The following is a 26,972-nucleotide window of genomic DNA, read 5'->3' on the forward strand; positions in this document are numbered from 1 at the left end:
AAAACTATAAAAGTCTTAGAAGAAAACTGGTGTAAAATTTCATGACTTTGGATTTGGTAATGGGTTCGTATATACAATACCAAAGGTATAACAAAAGAAAAAAATAAACTGAACTTCATCAAAGTTTAAAATATTGTACACTAAAAGTCATTATCAAGAAAGGGAAAAGTTAACCCACAGAAGGGGAGAAAATATTCGCAAATCACATATCTGATAAGGGTCTAGTATCTAGAATATATAAAGAACTCCTACAGCTAGACAACAAAAGATAACCCAATTTAAGAATGGATAAAGAACTTGGATAGGCATTTCTGCAAAGATACACAAATGACCAAAAAGCACATAAAAAGATGCTCAGCATCATTAGTCATTAGGGAAATGCAAATCAAAACCACAATGAGATGCCACTTTATACCATCATGGTTATAAAGCAAATACACAGAAACCCCCAAAACTAGGGAATAATAAGTGTGGACAAGGATGTGGAGAAACTGGAATCTTTGTGCGTGGCTGGTGGGGATGTAAGCCGGGGGCAGCCACTGTGGAACAGTCTGGTCGTCCCTCAAAAAAATCACACGTGGAATTATCATGTGACCCAGCAATTTCAGGCCCGGGTATAGAACCAAAAGAATTCAAAACAGATCTTCAAACAAATACTTACACAAAGGTTCATGGCAGCACAGTTCCTAACAGGTGAGAGGCAGAAACAACCCAAATGTCCGTCCGTCGTGGATGAAGGGATAAACACAACATCCATTCACAACACAGAACATTATTCAGCCATAAAACGAGTGAAGAACCGACCCTTGCTACAGTGTGGGCGAACTCCAGAAACATCGTGCTGAGTGAAATAAGCCAGACACAGAAGGCCAGACTGTAGGATTCCGTTTATATGATGGATCCCAAACAGATACACCCACGCAAACACAAAGCAGATTGGCGGTGGCCAGGAGAGGGAGGGGAGGTGATGACGTGCACTGGGATCTGGCTACATGACACCGAGAACATCACATTTTTAAACTGTTGATTTAAGGTTATGGGAATTTCACCTCAATCAAAAAACCCCAAACATTCGAGTCGCTCTGACTGACCCAGCCCCAAGCAGACCCACGCTTCCCCAGCCCCTTTCTGCTGCTTCCCATTCTGGATTCTTCCCCAGAAAAGGCACCTGCAGCTGCTTTTACCCACCCTGCTCCTATCCTCACATGGGTTCCTCCACCTGGCTGAGTTCTATTTAATAAGATTCTTGCGTTGAAACATTTTAGAAGAAAGTTAAAGAAAAACACATCTACTCTAATAAACCATAAATAGATTCATTTAGGTAGCCAGATGCTAATAAAGGAAAAACGAACATTCCTGCTGGCCCCAGGCTAAGCATCCTGCACCTGTCCTTGCTACCCATCATGTTAGAGCAGTGCCCAGCGTCAGGCAGCTGAAGGTCACGTTTGTGTGCTCAGACAAAAGCAAGAGAGGACGGACACCAGCCAGTGGTGTGGGGGCCGTCAGAGCTGTGCTGTGGCCCCGGCAGGTCCTGACTTGGTCTTCTGCTCTCGCTCGCGAGCAGCCACGAAGTTCAGCAAGTCGATGGCAGTGACGACCCCGAACACCATCTGCCTCTTACTGGACTTGCCATTGCTGTGGTCTGAGGAACAAGGCAGTAGGTGTAAAGGTTCCTCTGTGTGCATGCGATGAGAGGCCGCCCTGCCCACACCCAGGCCCTGCTGGCAGCTGAGCTCCTGAGGCCCCGCCCTGAAGCCACCCGAGGGTCTCCCCAGCAGCACCCGGGCCCACCCACAGCAACGGCCATCTGACACGAGCCGTCTGGGTGAAGCTGCAGAGTAGGGTCTGGGCTTCTCCGCACCAGGTCTGCCGGGCCAGATGCCCCAGTCTCACTACTCAACCAATCTGTGGGTCCCCCTTGGTACCTGCGCTCGAGTTTGGGCATGAAGTTCCCACATTGCCCACAGCCATGAACTACAGCAGCTCATAGCTCTGGCCTGTCTTCAGACCCATGCCTCTCGCGGTGGCTGCCATCCTGTGCCACCAGTGGGCGGACAGGGTTTTGGGGATGGTTAATTTTATGTGTCTGCTTCACTAAGTCACGGGGTGTGCAAATACTTGGTCAAACATCATTCTGGCTGCCTGGCTGAGACCAGATACTTGATCGGGTGCACTGAGTAAAGCAGACGGCCCTCCCTGGCCTGGCGAGCCGCGCCTAATCAGCCAAAGGCCTGAACAGAACAAAAAGGCTGATGCTCCCCGAGTAACAGAAAATCGTTGCTGTCTTTGGACTCAGACTGAAACACTGACTCTTCTCGGGTCTTGAGCCTGTCCGCTCAGCCTGCAGCCCCTGGGACCTGCCGATCTAGTCACGTGAGCCAATCCGGATACTGACTCTCTCTCCGGACGTCCACTCATCCTCCCGGTTTCCCTGGAGAGCCGTGACCAACACACGGACGGCCCGCAGAGCAGAGGAGTGGGAGGGAAAGGCCCAGGTCCCGTCTCTTTCCCCAGCACCACTCCCGTGGCCGGCTGTCCCTCCCGCCTTGGAAGGCAGAGGTCACAGAGGGTGGGGGTGGGGAAGGCATGGGGGGGCGGGCACCCAGCTGGCCTACTCAGAGCACCTCAGGAAAATACAAGGGGAACCCAGAAGGGATCAGCCCCGCGCACTGCAGGGATGTACAGGCAAAGGGGCAGCTTTGGAGAAGCCTGTCCAGGGCTGCCTCTGTGCACGCACCCCTGCAGGAGAGGGTGGTCTGTAGCCGCCTCTGTAACCTGCCTACACACCCCTCCAGGAGAAACTCGTCCAGAGCCGAGGCGTGCAGACTTTCTGTAAAGGGCCACACGGTCCGTTAGACCACTCGGTTCTGCCAACACAGCAGAAGTGCTACCGAGTGTGACTCAAGAAAACTTTATTCCTGGACCCTGAACTTGGAACTCCTTATCTTTTTCTTTTCTGTTTTTTTTTGTAGATGCTCAAATACGAGTAAACGTGAGACTAGGAGGAAGAACCCTCCCACTCAAGCTTGGGGGTCCAGGACCCTGGACACCCTCCTTTGCCCTCGGAGGCTGCGATTCTAACCGCAGAGCCGTTTCCGGGGGCGGGCAGGGCGTACATACCTGCAGGCCCCCCCACCACGCCCGATAAGGCCAGGTCCCACGCTGTGGAGCCAAGAACGGGAGAGGGGTTAGACTCGGGACCGCCCAGGCGCCAAGACCAGCCCTCTGTCAGGAGGGTGGGCAGATTTCAGGCCCCTCCCGATTCTCATGTCCCCAGGCCGCCTCCTCCCCGGGACTGGACCGGCGTCCCCTGGCCTGAAAGTGGCTGTGTACGTGGCAGTTCGAAAGCCCCATGGCCTCCCTGGCAGTGGGCACTCAGGCAGAGGGATCCCTCGGATCCATAGTCCAAGGCCGGTGGGGGCTTAAGGTCAGCACCACCAACTCCCCAGGTGCTTGAGGGACGAGGGCCTCCCTGCCCCACACAGCTCATGGCAGGAAGGTGCACGGAACCTGGGGCTGGGCCTTGGCAGCCAGCGGCTGCAGGGCTCCCGCTCCCCGGCCCCAACCCAGCCAGGCCTGCAGCGGGCCCTACTCACACTGGATCTGCTCGTGGACCACCAGGGCGAAGTGGTCCGTCTCCAGGATGTGCGAGAGCTTGCCCAGTGGGTCCGTCAGGCGGATCTGAAAGAGAAGTGGTGGTTAGTGCCCACAGGGGCGGCCCAGCTGGGTGTCAACCTGGCCAGAGCCTGAGGACTGCTGCTCCTGTGGCCACTGCCCGCCAGGCCCGCCAGGCCCGCCAGGGAAGGGAGCAAAGCCCAGGGAAGGCCGGCCACTGCTCCAGAAGGTCCCCCCGTAGCCTTTGGCTGAATCAGAAGCTGAACACAGGATGCAGAGGGCAACACAACGTACGTAAGACACTAAGATGAGCCATCAGTCCCTGAAAAGACACAGGACATTCTGTACAAATCACTACATGAGAGAGCCTGTTAAAAGAGCTTCCCACAGTCTGATCCCAGTTCAGTGTGGACGTTCTAGAAAAGGCAAAATAATACAAAGATCAAGGACAAAGAGGTGGAGTGGGGGGGGGGGTTACACACAGTATTATTCTGTGGGATACTGGGCTGGATGCATTTGTCACAACCCACTGGCCTGTGCAAGACAGACGGAACCCCCCCCTTGACCAGCCCTTCACTTAGTAACAATGACTGCTGGTCACCGTCGCAACTGACACCAACGCAAGACTCAGGAGACCATGTGGAGAAGGGACGAATGTGGGAACTCGCTCTGTTCCACCTGCTCAGACAGGTGATGAGAACTTACAGGAAGAAAGAAAAAAGACGCTCGGTCCATCCACCTTTCAAAGATAAAGAGGAGTAGACTTGCCTGCACGCAGCTTCATGGGAAGCGTGTTTCTGACACGATGGGAAAGGGAATTTGGGGAATACAAAATGGACAGAAGATCCAGGAAGAAAAATCAGGATGGGGGGATTGGAAACCAGCCATGGCACGGAGACCCTGGTCCTCACTGGGCGGGGGGGGAGGGGGGACAAGGCCGGCCCACAGTGGCCCCCGTCTCCAGGCCCATCACCCCGCTCGGTCCGTAGTTCACCATCAGCTGACCCAGCATCCAGGTCTAGGTGGGCCCACCCCCTTGGGAAGGGCTGCCCGGACCCTCTTCCCCCCACATGGCCAACACCCAGCTCACACCTCAGGAAAGACCTGAAATGGGGTTTCTCAGCCCAACCACCTGGGAGCTGGGAAGTCACAGTGACCACATGTCCAGATGGAAGATGTTTGCTATCAATGAAAGGCCTAAATGGCCTCAGTCTTTACATTCGTTTAGAAGTCAGTGTGAGGAGGCTTCCATGGATTGGGCCTCCCTGGCCCTCGGGGCGGGGGGGTGGGGGGTGCGTCGTCAAACTTGTCCGTCCCTAGCACTCCACAGACAGACACCTTCCCCTCCCTGGAAGATGACGTTCACATGATCGAAGGCAACCGCTCTACCAGTTGAACTCATTTGAGGCCATAATTCCCTCTGAAAGATCTTTCCAGTTTTAAATGGCCCAGACGGAGAGGTGAGCAGCGCGAGGGGGACGACTGATCCGGAAAGCAGAGTGAGCCCACCCCCGCGAGGCTGGAGGCGCAAGGCTCACGGCCTGGGGCTCCGTGGTGGGACCTTCTTTCCACCTGGTCACACCGCAAGGTTCTCAGAAGGGGAGTTACAGACGGGCGCCCGCAGCCCAGCCCCAAGGGTCACTTGGTGTTAACCATGCTCTTGGGTCGCCTGTTTACCATCCCAGAAAAGTCCTTTATGGACCTGGAGAGTCCTCTGTCCCCATGGCCTCCACGGCCTTCAGTTCCCTGGGGCTCCTCATCAGATGCGAGCTGGACAAACCCCAAGGTGACTTCCAAAGCCCAGTTAGCCCCACCAGAGCCTAGCCGGGCGCCCTTCCTATTTGGCTTCGGTAAGGGGGGCGATCTCCCCGTGAGAAGACACGTGCTCACGGGGCCGGGTGGAGAGGGTCAGCGGTACCCTACGCCGTAGCCACACCAGGTGTGGGCTGAACTGCACACGGCGGTGCCCCAAGCGCGCGCTCGGCGGCTCAGATGCTGGATGTGGCCAGAAAGACCACGGGGTCAGGAAGAGCCCGGCGGATGGGGCAGCGGGGAAGGCCAGCACAGGGCAGGGCCGTGTGCCCGGGAGACGGGTCCCACCCAGGCTTTACCCTGTGGCGCCTGCGTTCTCAAGACAGGATGTGGTCCGTGGAAGCCTCGGACGCCTGGTGAAGGAAGACCTCCTGCCTCCATCCGCACCAGCCCCTTGGCGCCCAGAGCGGAGCGGAGCAGGCACACCGGGGCCCCTTCATGTTTTGCTCCTGCCGGCCCTGCCCAGCATCTCGGTGGCAGGACACTGAAGTCCCCACACGGAGACCCTGAGAGTCCTGAAAGCAGGAGAGCCAGCAGGGGCCGGCCCGGGGCTTGGCCATGCTCTGAAAGGGAAGGCGTGCCGGGAGGTCTGACCTGGCCTCTGAGGGAGGGAACAAGAGAGAGCTGCGCGGCAGGGGGCGGCCCCCAGCTCTGCCCGTCCACCCTCAGGCTCCGCCAGCCTGAAGACCCACGCACAAAACCGAAGCACCATCAGAGCAGAGACCCCCCCCAGAGGAGCCACGCCGGCCCACGGAAGGTCCACGGAATGCCACGGCGCGGGTGCAGCCACTCCCCGAGGGAAGGGCCAGGCGCCCACAGAATCAACCCCAAAAGGCCCGAGATGCAATGGAGCGGGAGGGGGACAGACCATGTGCACGGCCCACTGCGGATGGATGGCAAAACCGGATGTGGTGGGAAAGCCGCCGGACACGTCGTGACACGCGGTGTGTGTATGCATGAGTCGGGGGCACACGCAACCTGCGGGCACAGCAAGTGCAGGGCCTCCGCAGTGCTGGGGGTCAGGGGGGAGTGCGGGAAGGCTTCGGGGTGACTGGGGATGGGGTCACGTCACACCGTGAAATGGGACGTGCGGAACGTGCTCACTGCGAGGCCGTTACACCTCTTAGGGACGGGAGCGAAGAAGCAACAGCTGGTGGCAACGGGGCCCGTGGATAGCTCGCCAGTGCTCAGCCGGGCTGGCCAGCCCCTCACAGGTGACACGGGGGCCGGGCAGCCCCCCGGAGCTCTCGCCCGGGAAGCACACCCGTGTGCCAGGGGCTGGGGGGGCGAGGAGGACCGTTTGAGCAGAGGCCCGCGGGAGGGGCGAGCCGGGAAGGCCCCAGAACGGCTGCCGTGTGGGGGGCGGGGGGGTGCTCGTGGCTGGAGGAAGCAGGACAGGTGGACCCGGAGGAGCGGGGGGCGGGGGGTGGCTTGGTGGGAGAGGGGCTCTGCGGGGCCCGAGCGAGGCGGTGGAAATGGAAGAAATCCTCGAGATCTGGCGAGGGGGGAGGCGCCGCACATTCATCCCCGAGCCCCTGAGCCCCCGAGCCCCGGGCCCCTGGCCTCTCCCGTGCGGCGCAGCCCCCAGCCCACCTTCCCCCTTGCCGCCAGGTGGAGGCCAGAGTGCGCGTGCAACGGCGCGGGGGGGCCCAGGGAGAGGGGACGGCCCACTCTGCGGCCTCGGGGCCTCGGACAGCAGCGCGCTCTGCCCGTCCTGGTGAGGGGCCCGTCGCGGTGTCAGGCCGCCGCAGGGTCCCACCAGCCCCGGACGTCTCCCAGAATGTTCTAGTTCTCACTAGATAACTGGGCCTACCAGATACTCCTCACGAGCGTGCCCAGGAAAGGCGTGGGCCCCGCGGCACGGGAACGGTCATGCTGGTTCCAGACCCCGTGTGGCCACACTGTGCGCACCTGCGGTCAGCGGCGCCCGTACCTGCTTGAACTGCTTGTAGAGGACTTTCCGAACTTGGTCTGACGGCTGAAGCTTCCCGGCGAGCAGGGATGACAGCATGTTCCCCAGGGTCACCATCCCCAGGATCACCCTGGGAAGCAGGGGACAGGGTCAGGGGTCAGGGCGGGCACCCCTTCCCTCCCCAGGGCAGAATATGCCCACGGCCGCCCTCCGTGTCAGAGGGTGCCCTTCGGCCAAGTGGGCAAATCCTCTTAGAATTCAACCAGTACGTGCAGGGCCTCTGGGTGGCAGGGACTCTGCAAACCAGTGGGTCCCCTGGATGCTTCCGTTCTGACCCGTGTCGGGGCCAAGCCCTGCATGGGGGCGGCGCACACTGACCCTGACTCGTCGACCACGGGCACCTGGTCGAAGCCCTTCTCACGCAGGATCTCGATGGTGTGCTCACAGGTGACCGTGGGCAGCACGGTGAGCGGAGCCGACAGGCTCAGCTCCTGCACTTTGAGGTGCCACCACCTGAGGGAGGGAGTAGGGCGGGCCGTGAACTGGGAGGCGGGAGGCGGGGACAGATATGGCCACTGTGAGGGTCACCACACCGGGAGACCGCGGGCACGGCCAGGCAGCTGCGGGCCGGAGCAAGGTGCCCTGCGGCCACACGGGGGACTTCAGAGGGCGGTCCTCACCACGGCTTGGTCACCGTGAAGTCCTCCTCCTTCAGGAAGCCCTTCTGCAGCATCCACTTGTCACTCAGGAACTTGGACCTGCGGGTGTCAACAAGTCACCGGGGTCCGGACGGAGGGTCTCACCACCCCTCTGCCCACAGGGAGGGGGACACGGTGGGCTCTCAGAGAAAGCCCAGCACCCCTCGCCGGATGCCATGGTCCAGCAGAGACCCCCGTGGCTGAGGCTGCAGGGCGAGGGGGCCAGGCCCACAGGGCAGACCTGGGAGAGCCCGGCAAGGACCTGACGCGGGCATCCGGCCAAGCAGCGACCGGCGTCTGTGTCTGAAGGAGCGCAGGGCACAGGAGGTTCTGTCCCCAGACCCGAGCCAGCAGGTCCCTCGCGGCTCCCGGGGCCACCTCTTCCCCACCCCCCTCCTGACACTCGGGGACGGCCACAAAGGGAACACGGCCCTCCTGAGGGGGAAGGACACCGGCCCCGCCACGGGGCTGCCGGCCCAGGACCGGCCCTAACCAGGCAGCCTGAGTGCCCACGGGGAGTCCCTGACCCGCCAGCAGGCGGCAGGACACTGTGGGACGACCTGCTCCATCCCTCAACCAGCCATCTCCGTGACTCACACCTACGCCACCGCCCGGACCTACCTCGCCCCTCACGAGCCCACCCCAGCCCTCACACACCTCACCTCACCTCACACACCCCACCTCTCACACTCTCCTCAGACTTTATCACACACAGACACTCACACACACGGCAGGCCTACCAAACTCGAGGGGAGTCCGCATTCTTACTGGGCAGGTGGGCAGCCCAGCTCAGGGCAGCTTGGCAATGGGAACCCAGACACGAATCACCCCACCCCCGGGACACCAACGTGGCGTGCCCACGAGGAGCAGCTGAATGTACCACAGATACATGGCCCACAGCCCCCGTGCTATGGAGGATACTGTGAGGGTTTGGGGGGCGAGGGTCTCTAGATCCCTGCCCCCCAGCAGCCTGCTGCAGAGCCACTGGGCCCAGGAGCACAGCCGTCAGCCCAGGGCCATCAGCGGGGCCTGTGGTCTTCAGGGTTCGCACACAGAAGTGCACAAACGCTCAGCACCAGCGGGCCTGAAGGGGCCTCGGAGGCCACTGGTCGGACATTCCACAGCAGATCCTAAGGGGCCTGTGACCCCAGCCAGGGATCTCCGCAGCCAGGGGGTGGATGAAGCTACGGGGCGAGTGGGGGAGGGCAGCAGGGAGGCGCCACCAGGGCAGCTTCCTCCTCATCCTCCCGCGGCCGATGCTCTAGGCCCAGACTTTGAAGTGTGTCTAGAGGATCCAGGGTGGGGACGAGACAGGCTGAAAAACCATGACCTCCTGAGACGTGAGGGGAACCCACGGGCCAGGAGGGTGGAGACAGAGCCGCAGGGGTCCCGGGACCCCCCCCCGCCACCCTTTTGCTGCCAGAGGTCTGGGGAGGCCCGGCGGGGGGCCACGAGAGTGCCCACGGAAGGCCGGGGCCACGCGGCGCGGCTCACATGTAGTTGCGAACGGAGTCGGGCAGGATCACCACGCAGCGCTGGCCCTCCTGCAGCTCCCGGGCAGCCTTCACGGCCACCGACACGGCGCTGCCCGCGCTGCCACCTGCGGAGGAGTCAGTGAGTGCGTGCGCGCTCTGCGGGGCCGCCTCTGGGGGGACCCCGCTTCTCCCGCACCCTGCCTTCCTCCCTCACTCCGCTGCGCTTCACATCCGCCCAGCTTTCATCGCTCAACCCGCCCCCAGGGAAACCCGAAGAGCCCTGAGCGGGGTTTTACAGAGCACATGCGTGTCGCCTCTGTCCCTAAGTCCCCGGGGATGGAAATCCGGCTGCTTCCCTCGGGGGCCTTGGGGCTGCGAGAGCACTTAGCTGGCAAGGAGTGCTGTCCCACCTCCTTCTGCCCCCGGAGGCCCGTGTGACAGACGCCCTCCAGCCTGGGACCCCAGTCGGTGAGCCCCCACTCCCAGGTCAGTGCTGGGCTTGATGGAAAACACAAGTGTCCTGAGAGCTTTGGCCTCGCCCCCAAAACAGCCCTGCACGGCCGATGGCATCGCCAGGCCTCTTCTCACGGAGGGGGGGTGGCGGGCAGGCGGGAGGCAGACGCCCGGCTCACACCCGGACCCCACTGCCCATGGCTACGTCCTCTTCCTGTCAAGCTACTGGGGGTCTGCTATGTCCCCAGGCCCCTCACCTCTCCCGCTCCTTCCCTTCTCGGTCCGTGTGCCACACTCCTGTTCTCAGCAAGACCGTTAAAAGACAAAGCCTGTGGACCCTAGGGACCCAGGAACATTGCCCCAGAGCTCCGGCCATGTTCTGGAACGGCACCTGCCCCGCCTCCTACCCTTGGCCGTGAGCACGATGGCCCACCGAAGGGCAGGTGGGCGGACGGCACCCGACAAGCACGGCCACCGCCGCCCCGCGGCCTCAGGACGAGGAGTCTTACCCATCCGGACTGGAAGCGGGCCGAGGGCAAGTCTGCATCCCAGCCGCCAGCCCGGTGCCCGCGCACCACTCACCGCACAGCAGACCCTCCTGCGCGATCAGCATGCGGGCGAAGGCGAAGGACTCCTCATCGTTGCTCTTGAACCACTTGTCCACCACCTGCGGCAGGACCCCCACCGAAGGCTCTGGAGGGGCTCGGGCCCTTGTGAGGTGGGGGCGCGGCCCACCGCCCGTGTGCACGACCTCACAGATGCCCTTGTCTTGGTCCACGAGGCCGTGACCTTCAATGGACATGGCCCGGCCCCACGTGTGGGATGCGATTCTCACATGTAAAAACCTCGAACTTTTTCCCTCTCCCTGGTCTGACACATTCTGCCTCTGGCAGCTAAAATCGCCCTCCAGGCCCCACCGCATCATGGTACGTCCCCCTAAGGTCCACTCCAGACCCCTCCGATGGAAGCTCCCCCTAAAGAGCCTTGGCTGGGGTCCTTCTCATTCACCTCGCTCACCTGCCCTAAGCACCTGGAGCTCCCTCCCTCTGCGGGGGCCTGATGTGCGCACAAAGCTGGATCTGTGCCACCGGCCACGTCCGCGTCTTTGCCCAGCAAGGCCACGGCACACACTTGATAAGGTGCCGCCGGTTACCCAGCCTTGACGGCCAGGACCGCGCTTCGCCCACCTGCCTGCGCCGTGCTCACTTCTCTGCTCCCCCTCCGGAGAAAGCCGGTTCGAGGGTGCATGTGCGCGGAGGGCTGGAACCCCTTGCAGGGGAAGTGGCCTGGCTCTACCTACCGACCGGTCCAGCACCGTGGGGATGAAGTCGTAGCCGATCCCCTCCACCTCGTACATCGTCTGCTCCGTCTGGTTCAGCTCCTCGGGCTCTGCAAGGATGGAGCCCTCGGGATCCACCCCGATGATCTGCAGAGGGGACGGCATTAGGACCGGAGCTGGGCAGAAGTCTCATCTGGCCACGCCTGGCTTTCATCGAGGTGGCCAATCCCGCCCTTAGCAAGCTCCTGATAAAGATGAGCCCCTGGGGCGTGCGCCTCATTCCCAGGCCTCAGGCCAAACTGGAAACCCAGGAACCCAGGCCCCAAGTTGGGGAGATTCCAAGGTAAACGTTCACCCAGGGGCTCTCAGAGGGGACGGCATGTGGTTGGGGGGGAGCCTCCCAGGGGCGGACCTGGTGAGCAGGGTGCCCCAGGAAAAGCCCTGACTGCCCCTATGGGGACAGCTGGAGCCTGTGGGGACAGAGGGCAGAGAAATGGACCACCAGCTGGATGTTTGTAGAAACCCCTCCCCAGGTCCAGGCTTAACTCCAAATCCAGATGCCTTCTCAGATGGGGCACATGTGGGACCCGAGCCTAAGAGCTTCGAGCCTCTGGAACAATCCCTGGAGGCCTCCCAAGCCAACTGCCCCACCCCCAGAGCATTTGGGCACGCCACTCCCAGACCAGACAGACACACACATTGTCCTGGACACAAGGCCGTAAGCAGAATGTCGGGAACTTTCAGCTCCACAGCAGAGGCCACTCTGGGGGCCTGACACCCAGAAGCTTGACGATTCCGCCCCCAAGTGCAGTTGAGGCCGCGGGGGAGAGACGCACACACGTCAGGGCCTGCGTCTCTGGGCAGGGCCGATGCCCGCGTGCCTCCAGCGCCCGCCCGTCCGCAGCCCCCGGGTCACTCACTTTGCAGCCGGGGCATTTCTCCTTCAGCTTCCTGGCGATGCCCGTGATGGTGCCCCCCGTGCCTGCCGAAGCCACCAGCATGTCCAGCTTCCCTGGTGGCAGAAGCTGCGTCAGGGATCCTCAGGCCCTAACCCAGCCGGCCCACGCCCCCACCTTTTTTTAAGATTTTACTTATCTACTTGAGAGAGCGATCGAGCGTGCACACGTGCAAGAGCAGGGGAGGAACAGAGGGACAAGCAGGTTCGCACTGAGCGGGGAGCCTGATGTGGGGCTCGATCCCAGGACCTGAGCCGAAGGCAGACGCTTCACCAACTGGGCCACCCAGGCGCCCCCCCCGCCCCACGCTTACTAATGAGTGAAAACATAACCAAAACGATGGCTGGTTATGGAAAAGGTCCAGAGAAACTATTCTCGTGTTTCAACAGCCTTTCATTACAGTGCTAGATCTTAAACAGCATTCACAGCAAGTGACGCAGGGGGCATTTCAATCTTGCTGATGGATACGCGGCCACGGAAATCGCGATCTGGCGTGTGTCCCTCCACGCCGTCTGGAGGCTGCCCCTAGGGTGTCAGGTTTGGGACGTGACTAAGGGAAGTGAATTATAAAGGAGACAGAAGAAATCACTCGGGCTTGGCTCAAACATCACCCAGCTCTCACCCTGCCGAGGGGCCAGCTCAGACAGCCCGCAGACAAGTCCACGCGGGCACGCGTGCCAAGGCAGAGACTGGTTTTTGCCAAATGAGAGAATTCTCACACATAAAACCTGAGTGAGCAAATGCTTGGAGCTCGCTGCCCGGCTCCTGGGCTCCAGATTCCAAGCAGGAAGCCAATGGGGCCCATCGCCCAGCACCTTCTCCCTCAAGTCTCTTCGGGAAATAGCCCAGCAGCAAACACCACCACAACCCCTCCGGGCCTTGGCTCTGAACGTGTAGAAAGGCTCCAAGGAAGCTCATGTCCGTACAGAAAGTAAACCAACCACAGGTGCCACCACCCGGTTCAGATTGGGGCTCGACGCCAAGTGCCCTTCCACAGCGTGAAGCCCAGGGACACATCCAGCACCAGCCTGGGACACATGCACTCCCTGCGCTCAGAAGCCCCTGCAGGTCTGGAGGACACACTGCTGGGCACACAAACAGGACTACACATGTCTGGTGTTAGAGGAGAGGCAAAAGCAAAGTCTGAAAAAGCACACTGGAGAGAGAAGACCTCTCTGGGGAGGTGCTCTGGAGAGGATGTCACAGAGAGGGGACATTTGAGCTGGGTTTTGAAGGATGAATAGGAGTTTACCAAGGAGCGGGTAAGTGACTCGTACACTCCCAGGCAAGCAGGGGTAGATGCCGTCGAGACAGACGGAGGGGAGGACGGAAGTACACACCCTCACACTGCTGCAGGATCTCCTCGGCGGTGGTGTCGTAGTGAGCGAGGGGGTTGCTCGCGTTGCGGTACTGCGTGGGAAGATGGCAAGGTCAGACACTCAGAAGGGGCAACAGCCACAGGGCAGGAGCGCACAGCTCAGCCAGAGAGGAACCTGGCAGCTCGGGTGAGAGTGGCCCATGGCACGGGCAGTTTTAGGAACCTCAACAGGTACAAAGCAGTAAATCCAGCTCTCCAGAAGATGCGCTTTCTGAATTAACCCAGAAGTGAGGTGAGGCAGACAGTTTCCGGTAGAAAGGTTTTTGTGCGTTTTACACCGACAGAGCGCTTCCAGGGTCCACGGCACAGGCCGTTCCAGCCCAGGCCGAGCCCTCCAAAGCCCGCACGGAGAGCAGAGAGCCCGGGGCTTGCCTGCCGCAGCCAGCCACCCGCCGCAGGGCCTGACCAGGCCGGAGACGCCGCGGCCTGCGGGCCCCTCTGCGGCCCCACCCCGACAGAGGTCCCCACCCCCGAGTGCATGCCCGCCCCCAGACCCCGGCCTCACCTGGTCCAGGATGTGAGAATTGGGGATCTCGTTTCGCAGCCTCCACGCCACCCCCACGTGCGACTCGGGGGAGTCAAATCTGGCAGTGGTGGGTGTCCTCACGATCTCTGCCCCCAGGGCCCGCAGCACGTCCACCTGCGGAGGAACAGGAGGCCTGCGTCTCCCCCCAGGCCTGGTGTGCAGGGGCGGCCCCGGGAGAGGACCCCTGCCCCCACCTTCTCGGTGCTCATCTTCTCCGGCATCACGATGACGCAGCGGTAACCCTTCACGGCGGCAGCCAGGGCCAGCCCGATCCCTGGGGACAGTGCGCGGGGTGAGAGGCGGCCGCGGCGCCCCCCCCAGGCCCCTCCCCGTAGCCAGGAAGGCCCAGGGAGACGGCACCCGGGTTCCAAAAGGGCCTGATGTCAGCCCCTTCTGCCTCGGAGCGAGGGAGTCAGGGCAGAGAACGCCAGAGGTAGAAAGGCAAAGGTGAGCGTGCCCACCCAGAAGCAACATGACGCCCGGCGCCTCCCGCTTGTCCTGGGCCCCCGCCCCCACCCTGGACACGTGCATCAGGTGCTGAGCAAACGGCCAAGGGAAGAGGCCCGGCAGACAGGCCGCAAGCAGCTGCAGCGCGCCCCAGGCCAGGGGACCCTCCTGGCCTGTCCCAACAGCCACCTGTGTTCCCGGACGTCGGCTCAATGATGGTGTCCCCGGGCTTCAGCGTCCCAGCCCGCTCGGCGTCCTCAATCATCCGCAGGCTGATGCGGTCCTTCACACTCCCGCCCGCATTGAAGAACTCGCACTTGGCCACTGGGAGCCAAGGATGAATCACGAGAGAAGGCCCCTGCCCCCTAACCGATCCCTGCGGCGCCCCCCCACCCTTACTCTGATATAGGCAGGATGTGGGGACAGACACGGTCTTTGCTGGTTCTGCAAGCCAGCCCCTCTCCGTTCCCACCTCCCGCCTGCGCCTGGAGGAGGGTCAGCGCTGGCTCACTGGGGGACTCCCACCTGCCCGTCCACCTGCTGTCGGCCCCACAGCCATTCCAAGTGAAGGAGAAAAAGGCACCGGGAGCCCCTGCTGGGTGCATGGGCCAGGAAAACCCCCGTTGGGGGAGCACAGTCCCAACATAGACTCATGGGACATGCAGCAGGCGGCCGATGTGAGCCCCACGCCCCCCCTTAAACAGGACATGGCCCTGCCCTGTCCGACCGGGGCCTGCAAACGCTCCACGCCTGCCTCCCGTCACCCTCCTCACTGGGAGAAGCCCCTCGCCCAGGCACACGGGGCTCTCCCGAGTTCTCCCTGACCCGTCTCTGCTCTTCCTTCCTGTGGGAAGGCTCCCTCCCATCTCTTAAAAACACCCAGTGTTTGTAAAAGGCGGGGTGGCTACGGCGCCAGGTGCACGTGGATGGGCCCGGGCCGGCCTCCGTAACACGGGCACAACCACCTCGCGCCTAGTCTGCCCTGATTTCTGAAATCCAACCACGGACTTACCCCCTAGAGCCAGGCAGAGGCCCTGGCGGGAGACTGTGCTGCTATGTGATGAGCGGGAGCTCCTGAACGCCTGGCCGCTCGGCAGGCCTGCGCCCCGGGGCCCTTCCAGGTCCCACACTTGAATTTCTGAATGCCGTCATTCTAACTAGCCCGTGCGAAGGCCGGCGCTGAAGCAGGGGTCCGAGCCGACCAGCGTGCGGCCCCGACCACAGCGGCCAGCTCCGTCACCCCGGCACGTCGCTGCTGGGCTGGATACGGTCTCGGACATCCTCTGCCAGCTCGTTTCCTGGCCCCTCTGCCCCCCACGAGGGGCCCGGGGGGCCACCCCCACATCCCCGGGCCCACCTAGCCGCCGGGCCAAGCACCGGACAGAGGGCGCCAGGTACTCACAGAGCTCACACTGCAGGCCAAACTTCTTCCCAATCTTGTTGATTCGCACCATGGGGGTGTCCCCAATTTTCTTCAGGATATCTGGCAAGATTTTGGGGGATTTTGCCCTAAAACAGAGGAGTCCATGATTATTCAGACTTGGCAGTCCAGCACGTTGTTTTAATCAAGAAGCAAATCAAAGAACTGGCTTTACTGGGATCTGCGTGATGGCACAGATCTACGGTCACAGGCACATTCACACACGCGTGTGCACACACACCACGTGAGGACGCGTGGGAGCCGACGGAAGCGAACCCCGCCGGTAGCTAAGGTCGGCTGTGCCAAGGTCGTGTCCAGGGCGGCGGGTGTCACAGGGCGGCTGGGCGCAGGGATGCAGGACCCCTCTGTGTCGTTTCTGCAACTTCTTGTGTTAAGTTATTTCCAAATAAGAAGGTTGAAGTAACAGCACTAAGTTCGACAGGTCCTGGTCCATCTGTTCAGAAAGTCTTTTCCGGGGACCCTCACTTCCATCCCTCTCTCACCCCGACCCCTAGGATTCCTCCTTTTCTTTTCCTTGATGAACAAACTGGTGCCAACCCCAGAGCCCCAGACCCCCAGGCTGCGTGTTTGCCCACCAGGCCGGGGACGGCGGCTGCCAAGAGTGCGGGCCAGACATCTGGCGTCGTTCAGAAAATGTCGGGCCCAGGTGGTGTGAAGCACCACGCTCCCAACAAAACCACAAAGACCTTCGGGGAGTCCCTGGAGCCCCTGGGGTCAAGGTCAGGACGAATGCCCGGGCGGCCCTCCAGCTCAGTGTGGGTTTCCATATCATGGGCCCACAGTCTCCCTTCACACTCGAGTGACTGGCTCCCTCTCCCCATTCTTCCACCTGGTGACAGGTGACAGGCGGGTGTGGAACCCAGCTGGCGTGCGTGCAAACCATGATAGATGCATTTCCTGAAGGGCCCCCACGAAGTTTCCTCCATCCTTACCCTCGGGGACTGATGCCAATTCCACACCCTCCTCCTGTCTGCGCCACGGATGGGCTCACCGAATATTCGCTTGGCAATATGCACCACTGACCTGAGTTCCGAGAAATGCAGTCGCTTCCCACAGCCTTGGCTTTCTAACCTACATCCCAGGGTTCTCAGACTCCGGCGAGCCCACTGCTCCAGGAACCTGGCCCCACGCCCAGCCCCAGCGGGCCCAGCTTCCCAGGCGGTCCGGAGGCGCTAAGGAGGAGCATCCCACCCCGGGGGCCCAAACATGCCTCCAGGCGGACAAGCTGGAACCCAACCTCCAACTGCAGCCTTCCGAGAGGCTCAGGGGGACACCCCGGGCAGGCCGGAGGCAAGCCCAGCAGAGAGGCACCTCACAGATGCTGGGCTGAAGGGAAAGCCTGGCTGGGGGCCAAGGGCTCCTGACGTCAGCCTTGGAGGGAGGCCAGGCCCTCAGGGTGAGGCTGGGGATTGATTCATTAACTAGTCAAAGGGACAGAGCTAAACAGCTACCCCTGAATCCTCCTGGCCCAGCAGGATGAGCCTCCCTCCCCCCAGAAGCTTACACGGGAACGGGTATAGAATTGAGCAGGGATGAGCCTGGAGGCCCTCGGGAGGGCAATCCCACTGCATCTTTAAGCGGGATAATTAGGCCAGTATGTGAGGTGCCGGTGTAACACCATTTTACGACCCAGGTAAGAGAGCATCCTCTCCACCCCAGGCTTTCTGAGTGAGAGCTCAGGAGCCCTCAGGAACCCCGGTCTCTCTCTGCTGCCCCCTGGCCCCCCACCCCCACCCCCACCCCGCAGCAACCACACCCCAGCCTCACACGGCCCTTCTGCCCCCGCTCGGCTTTGCTTGGGAAGTGAGGGTTCATCCCGTCCGGCCAGCGGCCGACGTGGCCTCCTCAGCTCCTGGCACTGAGACACATTTAATGTTTGCAGCTTCTGGATTTGTACATTTTTCAGCCCCGCTGAGGCCTGCACCCCCCTCCACCCCTCGCTTCTGATGTTCAAACCAGGAATTACGAGCATTGGTACAGCAATGTATCTGGGACAAAAATCCAACACGTGAGAGCACATTCTCTGCTTCCAGGAGATTATACTAAGGACGTAAGACAATCCTAAGGTTTAGCGCGGTCAGGTTTTATCACGAGACAGGGATTTTTGTCTTTTTTTTCCTTTCCCACAGACGGATCTCCTGCATCTAGAACAGGGCACAGATACCGTGGGCTCTTGTTAAAGACGCAGTTTTGTATTGATAGTTCTTCACCCAAGATCACTGCGAACATCTAAACACTCAATAGAGGGCTTAACAATTCTTTATCCAGCAGTCGGGGCCCGACCACGGAAAGAGCCCATCGCAGGAAAACATTTCATGATCAGAAGCGTTCATCACCTACAGTTAAGTAGAGAAAAGTGCGGGCGTGTTCCTACTGATTGGAAATCTGCAGGCTCTCCTCCCACACGAGGGTGCAGCCAGTGGAGGGGGCTAGAATGTCACCTCCACGGGTCGCTCCAAGTCTGCCACTGGGGCACATCCAGCTACGGACTCAGCATCGACTCTCGCTGGGCACTGGTCTAGGTGCTGGGCTACAGTGCAAACAAGCCTTGGCCTCTCTGAGCCTCGGGCCACTCATCCCTACGGTGCCCCCCGCCCAGCTCACCACCCCTCCGGAGTGATTATGAGGGGGGACCACACCTCAGGTCTACACGGCTATGTGGCTTCCAGGACACAGACTCCTCCTTTCAAGGTAAGAGACAAACCAACTGGGAACCGTAAGCAGGTACTTACAAGGCAGTGTGGTGATGCGGAGAGTCCGTGACGGGCCTGCCCAGCTGCCAGGAGCACCTGCTTGGGGCATCGGGACGGATCCACAGGCGCTCCTTGGCTTCTTTGTCCCCGGGGGGCCCCTTCTCCAGGTGGGCCCCTGAGAGGTGGGGGCACGCTGCAGACCCCGCGTCTGCTTGGGGTGTCTCGGAAGGCATGCTGGGATCTGGCAAAGGGAGCGGAGAGACTCAGTCGGTTCAGGCCGTTCCTAAACCCCTGCTGCCGAGCCCGCTTTGAGCTGGACCAGGGGAATTCGGCTCACCTGGTCCCCGGGGGGGCGGGGCTCCACCCAAACAGCTCAACAAGAACAAGCACAAACCAGCCCCAGCTGCTGGGCATGGCTTGGTGGTTCCTCAAGAGGTTAAACACAGAACCACCGTGTGAGCCAGCGTCCCACTCCCAGGCATATACCCAGACAACTGGGAAGAGATGTCTGCACTCCACGTTCGGGCTCACAACGGGCAACATGTGGAAACAAACCGAGCGTCCACCATAGACGAAGCGATAAACAGAATGCGGCATATCTGCACAATGGAAATATTATTTGGCCATAAAAAAATAATAAAGTTTAACGTTTTTTCTCAATATGGGGGCGTGTGGGAAAAAAGAAAGGCTCCTATGTGGAGGTGACGGGTATCTTACTCCACTGTGCCTGTTTCACAATGTATACATCAAACCCAAACACCAAGTTGTAAAAAGGGCTTCTGTCTCGAATGGCGCACGTAGGGCAGGTTCCACTAAAAAAAAAAAATCAGGGGCACCTGGGTGATGCAGTCAGTTGAGCGTCAGACTCTTGATTTCAGTTCAGGTCATGATCTCAGGGTCGTGAGACCGAGCCCCATGTCAGGATCCACGCTCAGCGGGGGGTCTGCTCGGGATTCTCCCTCCCCCTCCATCCCGCCCCAACCCAGCTGGAGTGTGCACGCGCGTGCGGGCTCTCTCTCTTTCAATCTTAAAAACAAAATCAGGGGCACCTGGGCGGCTCAGTTGGTTAAGCATCTGCCTTCAGCTCAGGTCATGATCCCGGGGTCCTGGGATAGAGTCCTGCATCAGGATCCCTGCTGAGTGGGGAGTCTGCTTCTCCCTCTCCCTCTGCCCCTCCCTCTCTCGCGTGTGCAAGCGCTCGCTGACGCTCTCTCAAAAAAAAAAAAAAAAATCAAGTTTTACACCTTAAACACAGTTGACCCTTGAACAATAGGGACAGGCGGACAGAAGGACGGAAGGGAGGGAGGGAAGGGGGCGGGCTCACTCAGGGGTGAGGCTTCACTTGGCTGTAGCCCTGCCTCGCTCCTTTGGGGAGACAACTAGCACGTGCCACCCTCATCTTCGGAGAGACTGGGACTGAGCTCAGCCCCTCTTCTGCCGCCTTCTTCCATTTCCCACACTGACCAGAAGACGGAGCCCAGCTAAGTATGCACTGCTCACTGGGAACTTCCCACAGCGCAAGCTCTGCGGCACAAAGGAGATAGGTCCTGCTTGCAATCCCGGAAGACAAACAGGGTGTTAGGGGAAACGACGGGAACCTGAGTAAGTATGGACTTCAGTGAAGAGTCCTGTTCACTGTCACACAGGGACCTACGGATGCAAGAGACTGATCAGGGAAATTGTGTTAGGAGGCAGGCATATACGTGGGAACTCTCCGTCCTGTCTTCTCAATTTTTCCTAAAATTAAACTGCTCTAAAAAAAAAAAAAAGGCTGGGGCGCATGGGTGGCTCAGTTAAGTTCCTGCCTTCGGCTAGGGTCATGATCCCAGGGTCCTGGGGTCGAGCCCCACGTTGGGCTCTCTGCTTGGCCTGCTCCGCCCCCTGCTTGCGCACCCTCTCTCTCTGCCAAACAAATAAATAAAGTCTTTAAAAAAAAAAAGGCTCTGAATCCTGCGGGTTTGGACAAGTCCCTGCCAGGAAGCCCGTGGTAAGGCATGTGGCTCAGGGTGGTCTCTGAACACAGCCGCACAGCTCCTCTGAGAGGCAGGAGGGACCCCAGATCCCAGCCGTGCACCTCCTCTGCTCCCCAGGAGCTTCAGTTTTGCAGTGAAAAGGTCGAGGGCCCTGGGGAACTGGGCTGAAGGTGCACAGGGCTCCTCCCGTGGAGCTGTAAATCCAGGCTCCTGGGCCGCTCGCTTGCTCCCTTTCTCCTCTGGAGCTCACCCGGCTGGGCCAGGCGGGTTATCAGCAAGGGCAGAGGAAGCCCCAGCTGGGTCCCTTTCCCCAGCTCAGGTGGCCTGATGCAGCCCAGCCCAGCGGCTCCCCACAGACCCCTAGGCCAGGGCCTGCCAGCAGGGAGTTAGGAACCTTTGCACCCTTTGCAAGTCACACACCCCTTGGAAATTCTCCAGGCCCCCGAGGCTGGGGGCCTTCTGGGAGAAACCAGCCTTCCCAGCTGTCCTGGCCCGCGTCCTTAGAGCGGCGGTTCTTCCAAGCCTCGGGATCACCCACTTCCTTTATCGAGGTTCAGATCTTCCCTGAAGCCACTCAAGGATGTCCTCCCTCCTTTTGGAAAGACCTAAGCGAACAGCGCCGGTTCTCCGTCGGGCGCCAGAGTAGCCCGTGGGCAGGTGATACTCCATCTTGCAGAAGCCCCCGAGTCACAGACGTCGCTCCCCATCAGAGGCCGACGGCCCGGCAGCCGCTCGGCCGCCGGACTGGCCACATCGCTCGCCGACGCGGCCCGGGAAGACGCGGGCAGCCCCGCGCCTCCTTCCTGGCGACTCGCCTCGCCTGGCGCAACCTCCGGCCAGGTAAGGAGCTGCTGCGTACACAGGGGGAAGCCGAGCGAGTCTCCGCGGCCCCCAAAAGCCCTGGGCCGGACGCCCGCTCGCCGACCGGGTCGGAACCCGCGGGCTCCGCGCCCCGCCGCCCCAGCACCCCGACGCACGTGCGTCCTGGGGAGGCGGGCTCACCTGGCGCCGCCCGGCTGGCTCCCGCCCCACCTTAAACCGCAAGACCCTCCTGGGGTCACAGCGCCCCGAGTGCACCCTGTACTCTGCAGACACGCACCAGTCGGCCCAGCGTTGGGGGAAGGGGGCAGGTCAAGGGTGCAGAGGGAGTAAACTCCCCTCTTAAAGTGTGAGTTTTCAGGTGGGAGATCGGGACCCTACAGAGGATTGGGAGACCGCCCGGGAGGGGCACTTCGGGACGGTTTGGGAGAAGCACGCCCAGCTAATCCTTGAGAAGCTAAAAGTGCGTTCCCGCCCTCCAGTTCGGCCATCCCCAAGGGCTTGGGGAAGTGGGGGTCTTAGGGTATCCTCCCTCCACCCCCCGCGTATGTGCCCGGGGCACGACCCCGCGTCCCCTCCCCCCATGGGCACCCACCTCACGTGCCGCCCACGCAACATCAATATTTACTCCCACCTCATACAACTGGCGGAAAGGAGCGATTTGCGAAATAGCCCTTTACCATCCAAAATTCAGCGAAAAATCAATGATCGCACCCTGGCTCCCGGCCCCCCACCCCGTCCGCTCTACAAAAGCGGGAGCTGGGGGGGCGGCCCGGGGCCACGTGGGCGCTGAACCCACGGCTTCAAGACCGCCTGGACGCGCGGGAGCGGGGAGGGTCCGGGGGCGCGGGGCGCCGGCCCTGCTCCGCCCCGTGCGGGTGAAGATGATGCAACTCCGGCGGAGGGGTGGGGGCGACCCAGGCCCCGTCGGGACCCCAGCCCGAGCCCCCGGCCGAGAGGCGGGGCGGGTCTCGGCCTGGCGGGCGCTCACCTGGACGGAGACGCGGGAAAGCGGGGCGGGCTGGGCGCGTCCAGGCGCGAGGAGCTGCGGGGCCGACAGCTACTAACCGGAGCCGCAAGCCTGGGGCTGCGGGGCCTGCGGGACGCGGCGGCCGACGGTGCGCGCAGGCGATTGGCCGGGAGCCGGGGGCGGAGGGCCGGCGCCCGGCCAATCCCGAGTGCGGAGCGCCCCGCCCGCCGCCGCGCTTGTCCCCGCCCCCTTCCCACCCACCGACTCCACCCCCTCCCACCCCCGCCCCCACTGCCCAGCCGCAGGTTCGGGACCCCGCCCCCTCCCCCGTGCTACCCCTCCCGCAACACCCTCCAGCCCCCAGCTCCCCGCCCCCACTGCCCAGCCGCGGGCCCTGGACCCGGTTTCCACTCCCCTTTGACGCATCCGCCGGCCAGGAGCCCCTTTACCCTCATCTCTCCCCCGCGTTCCCCGAACCCCCCCGCCTCTGCCCGCCCCCTGGGGCCCCCCACCAGGACCGCAGACTCCTGGGGGTGCGGACGCTCGGTACTCGATGTCCCGATTCCGTTTTACTTGGTTCACCGCTTGCTCTGCGGGAGTGTAATGAATACTTGCTGATGAGTTTTACCACGTGCCCTCTGGAGCGGGGAAGGGCTGGTAAGGCCGTGAGGATGATCCTCCGCAAGTATCCCACCTGCTAGGTAGCCCCACGCCTGCCCTGGTCCCCGCGGCCTCGGGTCAGGGGGGCACCCAGCGGGCACCAGCACCCGGGCTCTGGATTCCCCGCGGCGGGGTTTCCGGGGCTTGATTCTGCCCCGCATCGTGCAGGTGCCCAGCAGACCCAGTGCTTGCCCAGGCTGGAGACCGCCCCACAAGACTGGGAAGGCACCGGAGCTCGCCGAGACTTGCCAGAAGTCACAAAAGCCGCTCAGAAACACGTGTTACACAGGCCCTCCCCATTTCAAGGCTGCGGGCCAGGAGGGCGCCCTGGGGCCACCGGGGAGGTCACAGCCAACAAGATTTCAAACGTGTGTGCTCTTGACTTTTAAAGAGCCTGCCTCTTGAGGTTCTGGGGTGGCCCCTTGAGTTTCCCCTGGCACCTGCAGGACTGACAGGGACGGTGCCACCAGGTGTGAACAGGGGTAGAAGCACTGTTAGCCCAGCACCTCGAGGTCGCGCTTCATCCAGCAGTGACTTGGTGGGCTTTTGTCCCAGGCTCTGGAAATACCGGGAAACTCAAAACAAACAGGGCCTCTGCCCCTGGGGTGTTTCTATTCTAGGGGAGGGGGCGCAACTAGATCTCATTTTATAACAAAATTTCCACTAATGAGAATTAATGTGAAGAAGGATGAAGACGTGGATGGGAGCTAGTATGAGGTCAGGTGGTCAGGAAGGCACTCTGGAGAGGTGACAGGTGACCCGAGGAGCCACATCTTGTTCTCAAGAAGGAATGTTCCAGGCTGAAAACAGCCACTGCGCAAATGCCTGGGGCAGGAGCAAGCTCAGGGGCTGGAAGAACCCAGGAGAGGTCAGTGTGGTCAGTGTGACTGAAGCAAGAACAGGAGTGGCCGGGGGTGGGGGTGGGGGGGGAGGCCAGGGTCAAGCCTTCAGCCTCCAAGCTCCGGGGCCCTTGGAGGGTTTCAAACCAGGAGTTAGTTAGTTAGTTAGTTAGTTAGTTAGTTAGTTAGTTAAAAGATTTTATTTATTCATTTGAGAGCACACGCAGGAGCTGGGGAAGAGGGAAAAGCAGGCTCCCGGCTGAGCAGGGAGCCCAACGCGGGACTTGATCCAGGACCCTGGGATCATGACCTGAGCCGAAGGCAGACGCTTAACCAACTGAGCCACCCAGGTGCCCCAAACAAGGAAGTTTTAAATTATGCTCTGAATTCGTTTATTTTGGCATCATTTCTGACTGTCACTAAAGTGGCAAGAACAGAATAAGAATTCCCAGATACTCACTAGATCTCCAAATATTACTCTTACTTACCCCTGGAATCTGTAAATATGACCTTATTTGGAAATAGGGTCTTTGAGTATCTAATCAACATAGGAGGAGGTCGTACTGGACAAGGCGGGGGGGGGGGGGGGGGGGGGAATGCTAAATCCAGTATGACCAGTGTCCTTGTAAGAAGAGAGAAGTTGGGACGACTGAGGCAGAGACGGAAGTCATGCTGGCCCAGGACGAGGGGCTCGGGCCACCCCACCACCCCCCACCCCCGAGCTGGGCGGGGCAGGAAGGACCCTCCCCCGGAGCCTACAGCTGCCCTGCCCGCACCTTTTGGACTTCTAGCTGTCCAAGTTTATAGTGATTTGTTATGGCGCCCAAGTACTAAAAAAAACTTTTTAAAATTTTAACAAAATTTCAGACTGTCAGAAAAGTGGCAAGAAGAGTAAGAATTCCCAGATGCCCTTCATCCAGATTTTCCAAATGTTAAATTTTTTTTCTTTAAGATTTTATTTTTAAGTCATCTCTACACCCAACGTGGGGCTTGAACTCATGACCCCGAGATCAAGAGTCTCGTGCTGCACCGACTGATCCGGCCAGGTGCCTCCAAATGTTAAATTTTCATTGCCTTTTCTTCACACTGTGTCTCGGTCTGTCTCTATAATACGAACGTGAGGACGTGCCATCTATTTATGTCATCTAACCGGCTGGCTCTGCTGAATGGTTAAGATTAAGCTGCAGACATGGCTTCCCTTTACCAACTACTTCAGTGTCTGTTTCTGAAAAAGAATTTGTTTTCCATGACCACAAGATAGCGGTCAAAATCAAGAAGTTAAGCTAAAACTGCTGTAGAGAAATTAAGTCTTTAAAAGACAACCAAACCGAAAATAAAAAGTTACCACTGGACAAACCCATGATCTAACCGACAGTCCATTGGCCAGCACCTCGGGCGAGTCCCCGAGCGCCGCACCCAGTGGCCGGGCCCCTGCGGGCGCTCTTACAGGAAGCCACGGGCGTTGGTGACGCGGACAGGACAGACGTCTGGTGGAATGTCCCTGATTCGTCCGATGTCTCCTTGTGATTGGCGCGGGGATGGCCTCCTGGGGGAAGGCACGGGGGTGACGGGGGGTGTCTGCGTGGCCCCTCTCCGGCGGGGATTCTCCGATGGGAAGCTGCAGGTTTCACGCTTTGTAACTAGTAAGTATCTTTGGAGAGATGCTTTGGAAATACCCGGTTACCTCCTCAAACCCGCGCTCTCTGGGCTAAGCTTCCCTGGAGAGTCTGCCTGAATCCATTTCGATGGCAGAGGTTGCCTGGGGGGATTGTTCTAGCTCGTGGCCCCCTCTACCTTTGTTATTTGGCATTCCAACACCGCAGCTGGGCCTCGCCCGTTCGTACCTACTCAGTGATTCACACCAATGTGCATTCCGGTCTGTCCTTTATTTTTTTAAAAGATTTCATTTATTTATTTGACAGAGAGCATGCGCGTACAAGTAGGCAGAGAAGCAGAGGGAGAGGGAGAAGCCGACCCCCGCGGAGCAGGGAGCTGGATATGAGGGACTCAGTCCCAGGACCCTGAGATCATGACCTGAGCCGAAGGCAGACGCTTCACCGACCAGGTGCTCCAACACCCTGTTTTCTGTCACACGAGGTGTTTCAGGCCCATCTGGACGCCCTGCCCCAGTCCTGGGATGGGGACATTTCTCCAATGGGCCCGAATTCCTGTGCAGAGGTCCCAACCCCCACACCTAAGAATGTAACTGTGTTTGTAGGTAGTTAATGAGGTGACAAAGTGAAAATGAGGCCATTAGGGTGACCGACCTTTGGCCAGGCTCCTCTGACCTCTTCTTCACTAGCCCCCAGCCCTGTCCCCCCACCCCCCCGCCCCCGCTTGAGCCTGCCTCGCCAGGTTTAGCAAGAATCCTACTGAGTTTAGAGAGACACCCCCCTATTCAATCACTGTCATACCTGATCAAGTGCCTCACGTCCCCCGCCCCCCCCCCCCCCGCATGGAGAAGCCCCTGCCCCCCCCCCCCCCCTCTAGCAAGAATGTGCGCAGCCCTGATGCCCCCCTGCTCCCTGACTGTCTGCCCCCAGCTGTCCTCATATTTGGCGCTGAGCCCAAACTCTCTCTACGGCCACATGCCCACTGCAAGAGTCTTGAATGGAGTCTCCCTTCCGGGGACGCCTGGCCGGCTCGGCGGAGCGTGTGACTTTTGATCTCGGGGTCGTGAGTTCCAGCCCCACACTGGGCATAGAGATCACTTAAAGAAAAAGAAAGTCTTCCTTACCATTTCATCCAGCATCATAATAATAGATTCCTTAACAAGAGGGGGGCCCTGGCTTAAACAACACACATTTATTTCTCACATTCTGGAGGCTGGAGGTCCAAGATAAGGCTCGGGCCTGGGGAGGGCTGCTTCCCTGGCTCGCACACACGGTGGGGGGCGGGCAGGGAACCAGCTCTCCAGTCTCTTCTTATGAGGCACCGAGCCTCCCAATACCTTCCCACCGGGGCTTAGGTCGTCAACATACACCGGGTTTTGGGGGGCGGGGGACCTGTACCCGGTCTGACTGGTG

At 60.4% G+C, this 26,972-nt stretch overlaps 1 protein-coding gene across 2 annotated transcripts; it reads right to left on the reverse strand.

The window, feature by feature from the left end:
* Positions 1–22,578, reverse strand: CBS (cystathionine beta-synthase). Of its 2 annotated transcripts, XM_032392666.1 has the most exons (17): positions 22,469–22,578; positions 18,725–18,926; positions 15,954–16,060; positions 14,741–14,875; positions 14,299–14,378; positions 14,084–14,218; positions 13,541–13,610; positions 12,165–12,256; positions 11,266–11,391; positions 10,548–10,632; positions 9,532–9,637; positions 8,020–8,097; positions 7,718–7,852; positions 7,361–7,469; positions 3,597–3,681; positions 3,121–3,162; positions 1–1,642 (listed from the first exon to the last, which is right to left on the reverse strand). In XM_032392666.1, exons 2-17 carry the CDS (start codon positions 18,916–18,918, stop codon positions 1,503–1,505), a joined length of 1,719 nt encoding a protein of 572 aa, XP_032248557.1. In that variant the 5' UTR covers positions 18,919–18,926; positions 22,469–22,578; the 3' UTR covers positions 1–1,502. The 2 variants fall into 2 exon arrangements, with proteins under 2 accessions (XP_032248557.1, XP_032248558.1); XM_032392667.1 differs by lacking the exon at positions 3,121–3,162 and having other exon boundaries at positions 1,229–1,642.
* Positions 22,579–26,972: the final 4,394 nt, after the last annotated feature.

Source organism: Phoca vitulina, unplaced genomic scaffold (genome assembly GCF_004348235.1).
Source record: "Phoca vitulina isolate PV1807 unplaced genomic scaffold, GSC_HSeal_1.0 scaffold68, whole genome shotgun sequence".
NCBI classification, from domain to species: domain Eukaryota; kingdom Metazoa; phylum Chordata; class Mammalia; order Carnivora; family Phocidae; genus Phoca; species Phoca vitulina.

Excerpts from the sequence above, each read along its gene's own strand:
- CBS (XM_032392666.1), bottom strand. The coding sequence starts at position 18,918 with ATGCCTTCCGAGACACCCCAAGCAGACGCGGGGTCTGCAGCGTGCCCC. Across the intron at positions 12,257-13,540 it reads GATCCTGCAGCAGTGTGAGG|GGAAGCTGGACATGCTGGTG; the intron begins GTGTGTACTTCC and ends TTCTGCCACCAG. Across the intron at positions 1,643-3,120 it reads CGTGGTGGGGGGGCCTGCAG|ACCACAGCAATGGCAAGTCC; the intron begins GTATGTACGCCC and ends CTTGTTCCTCAG.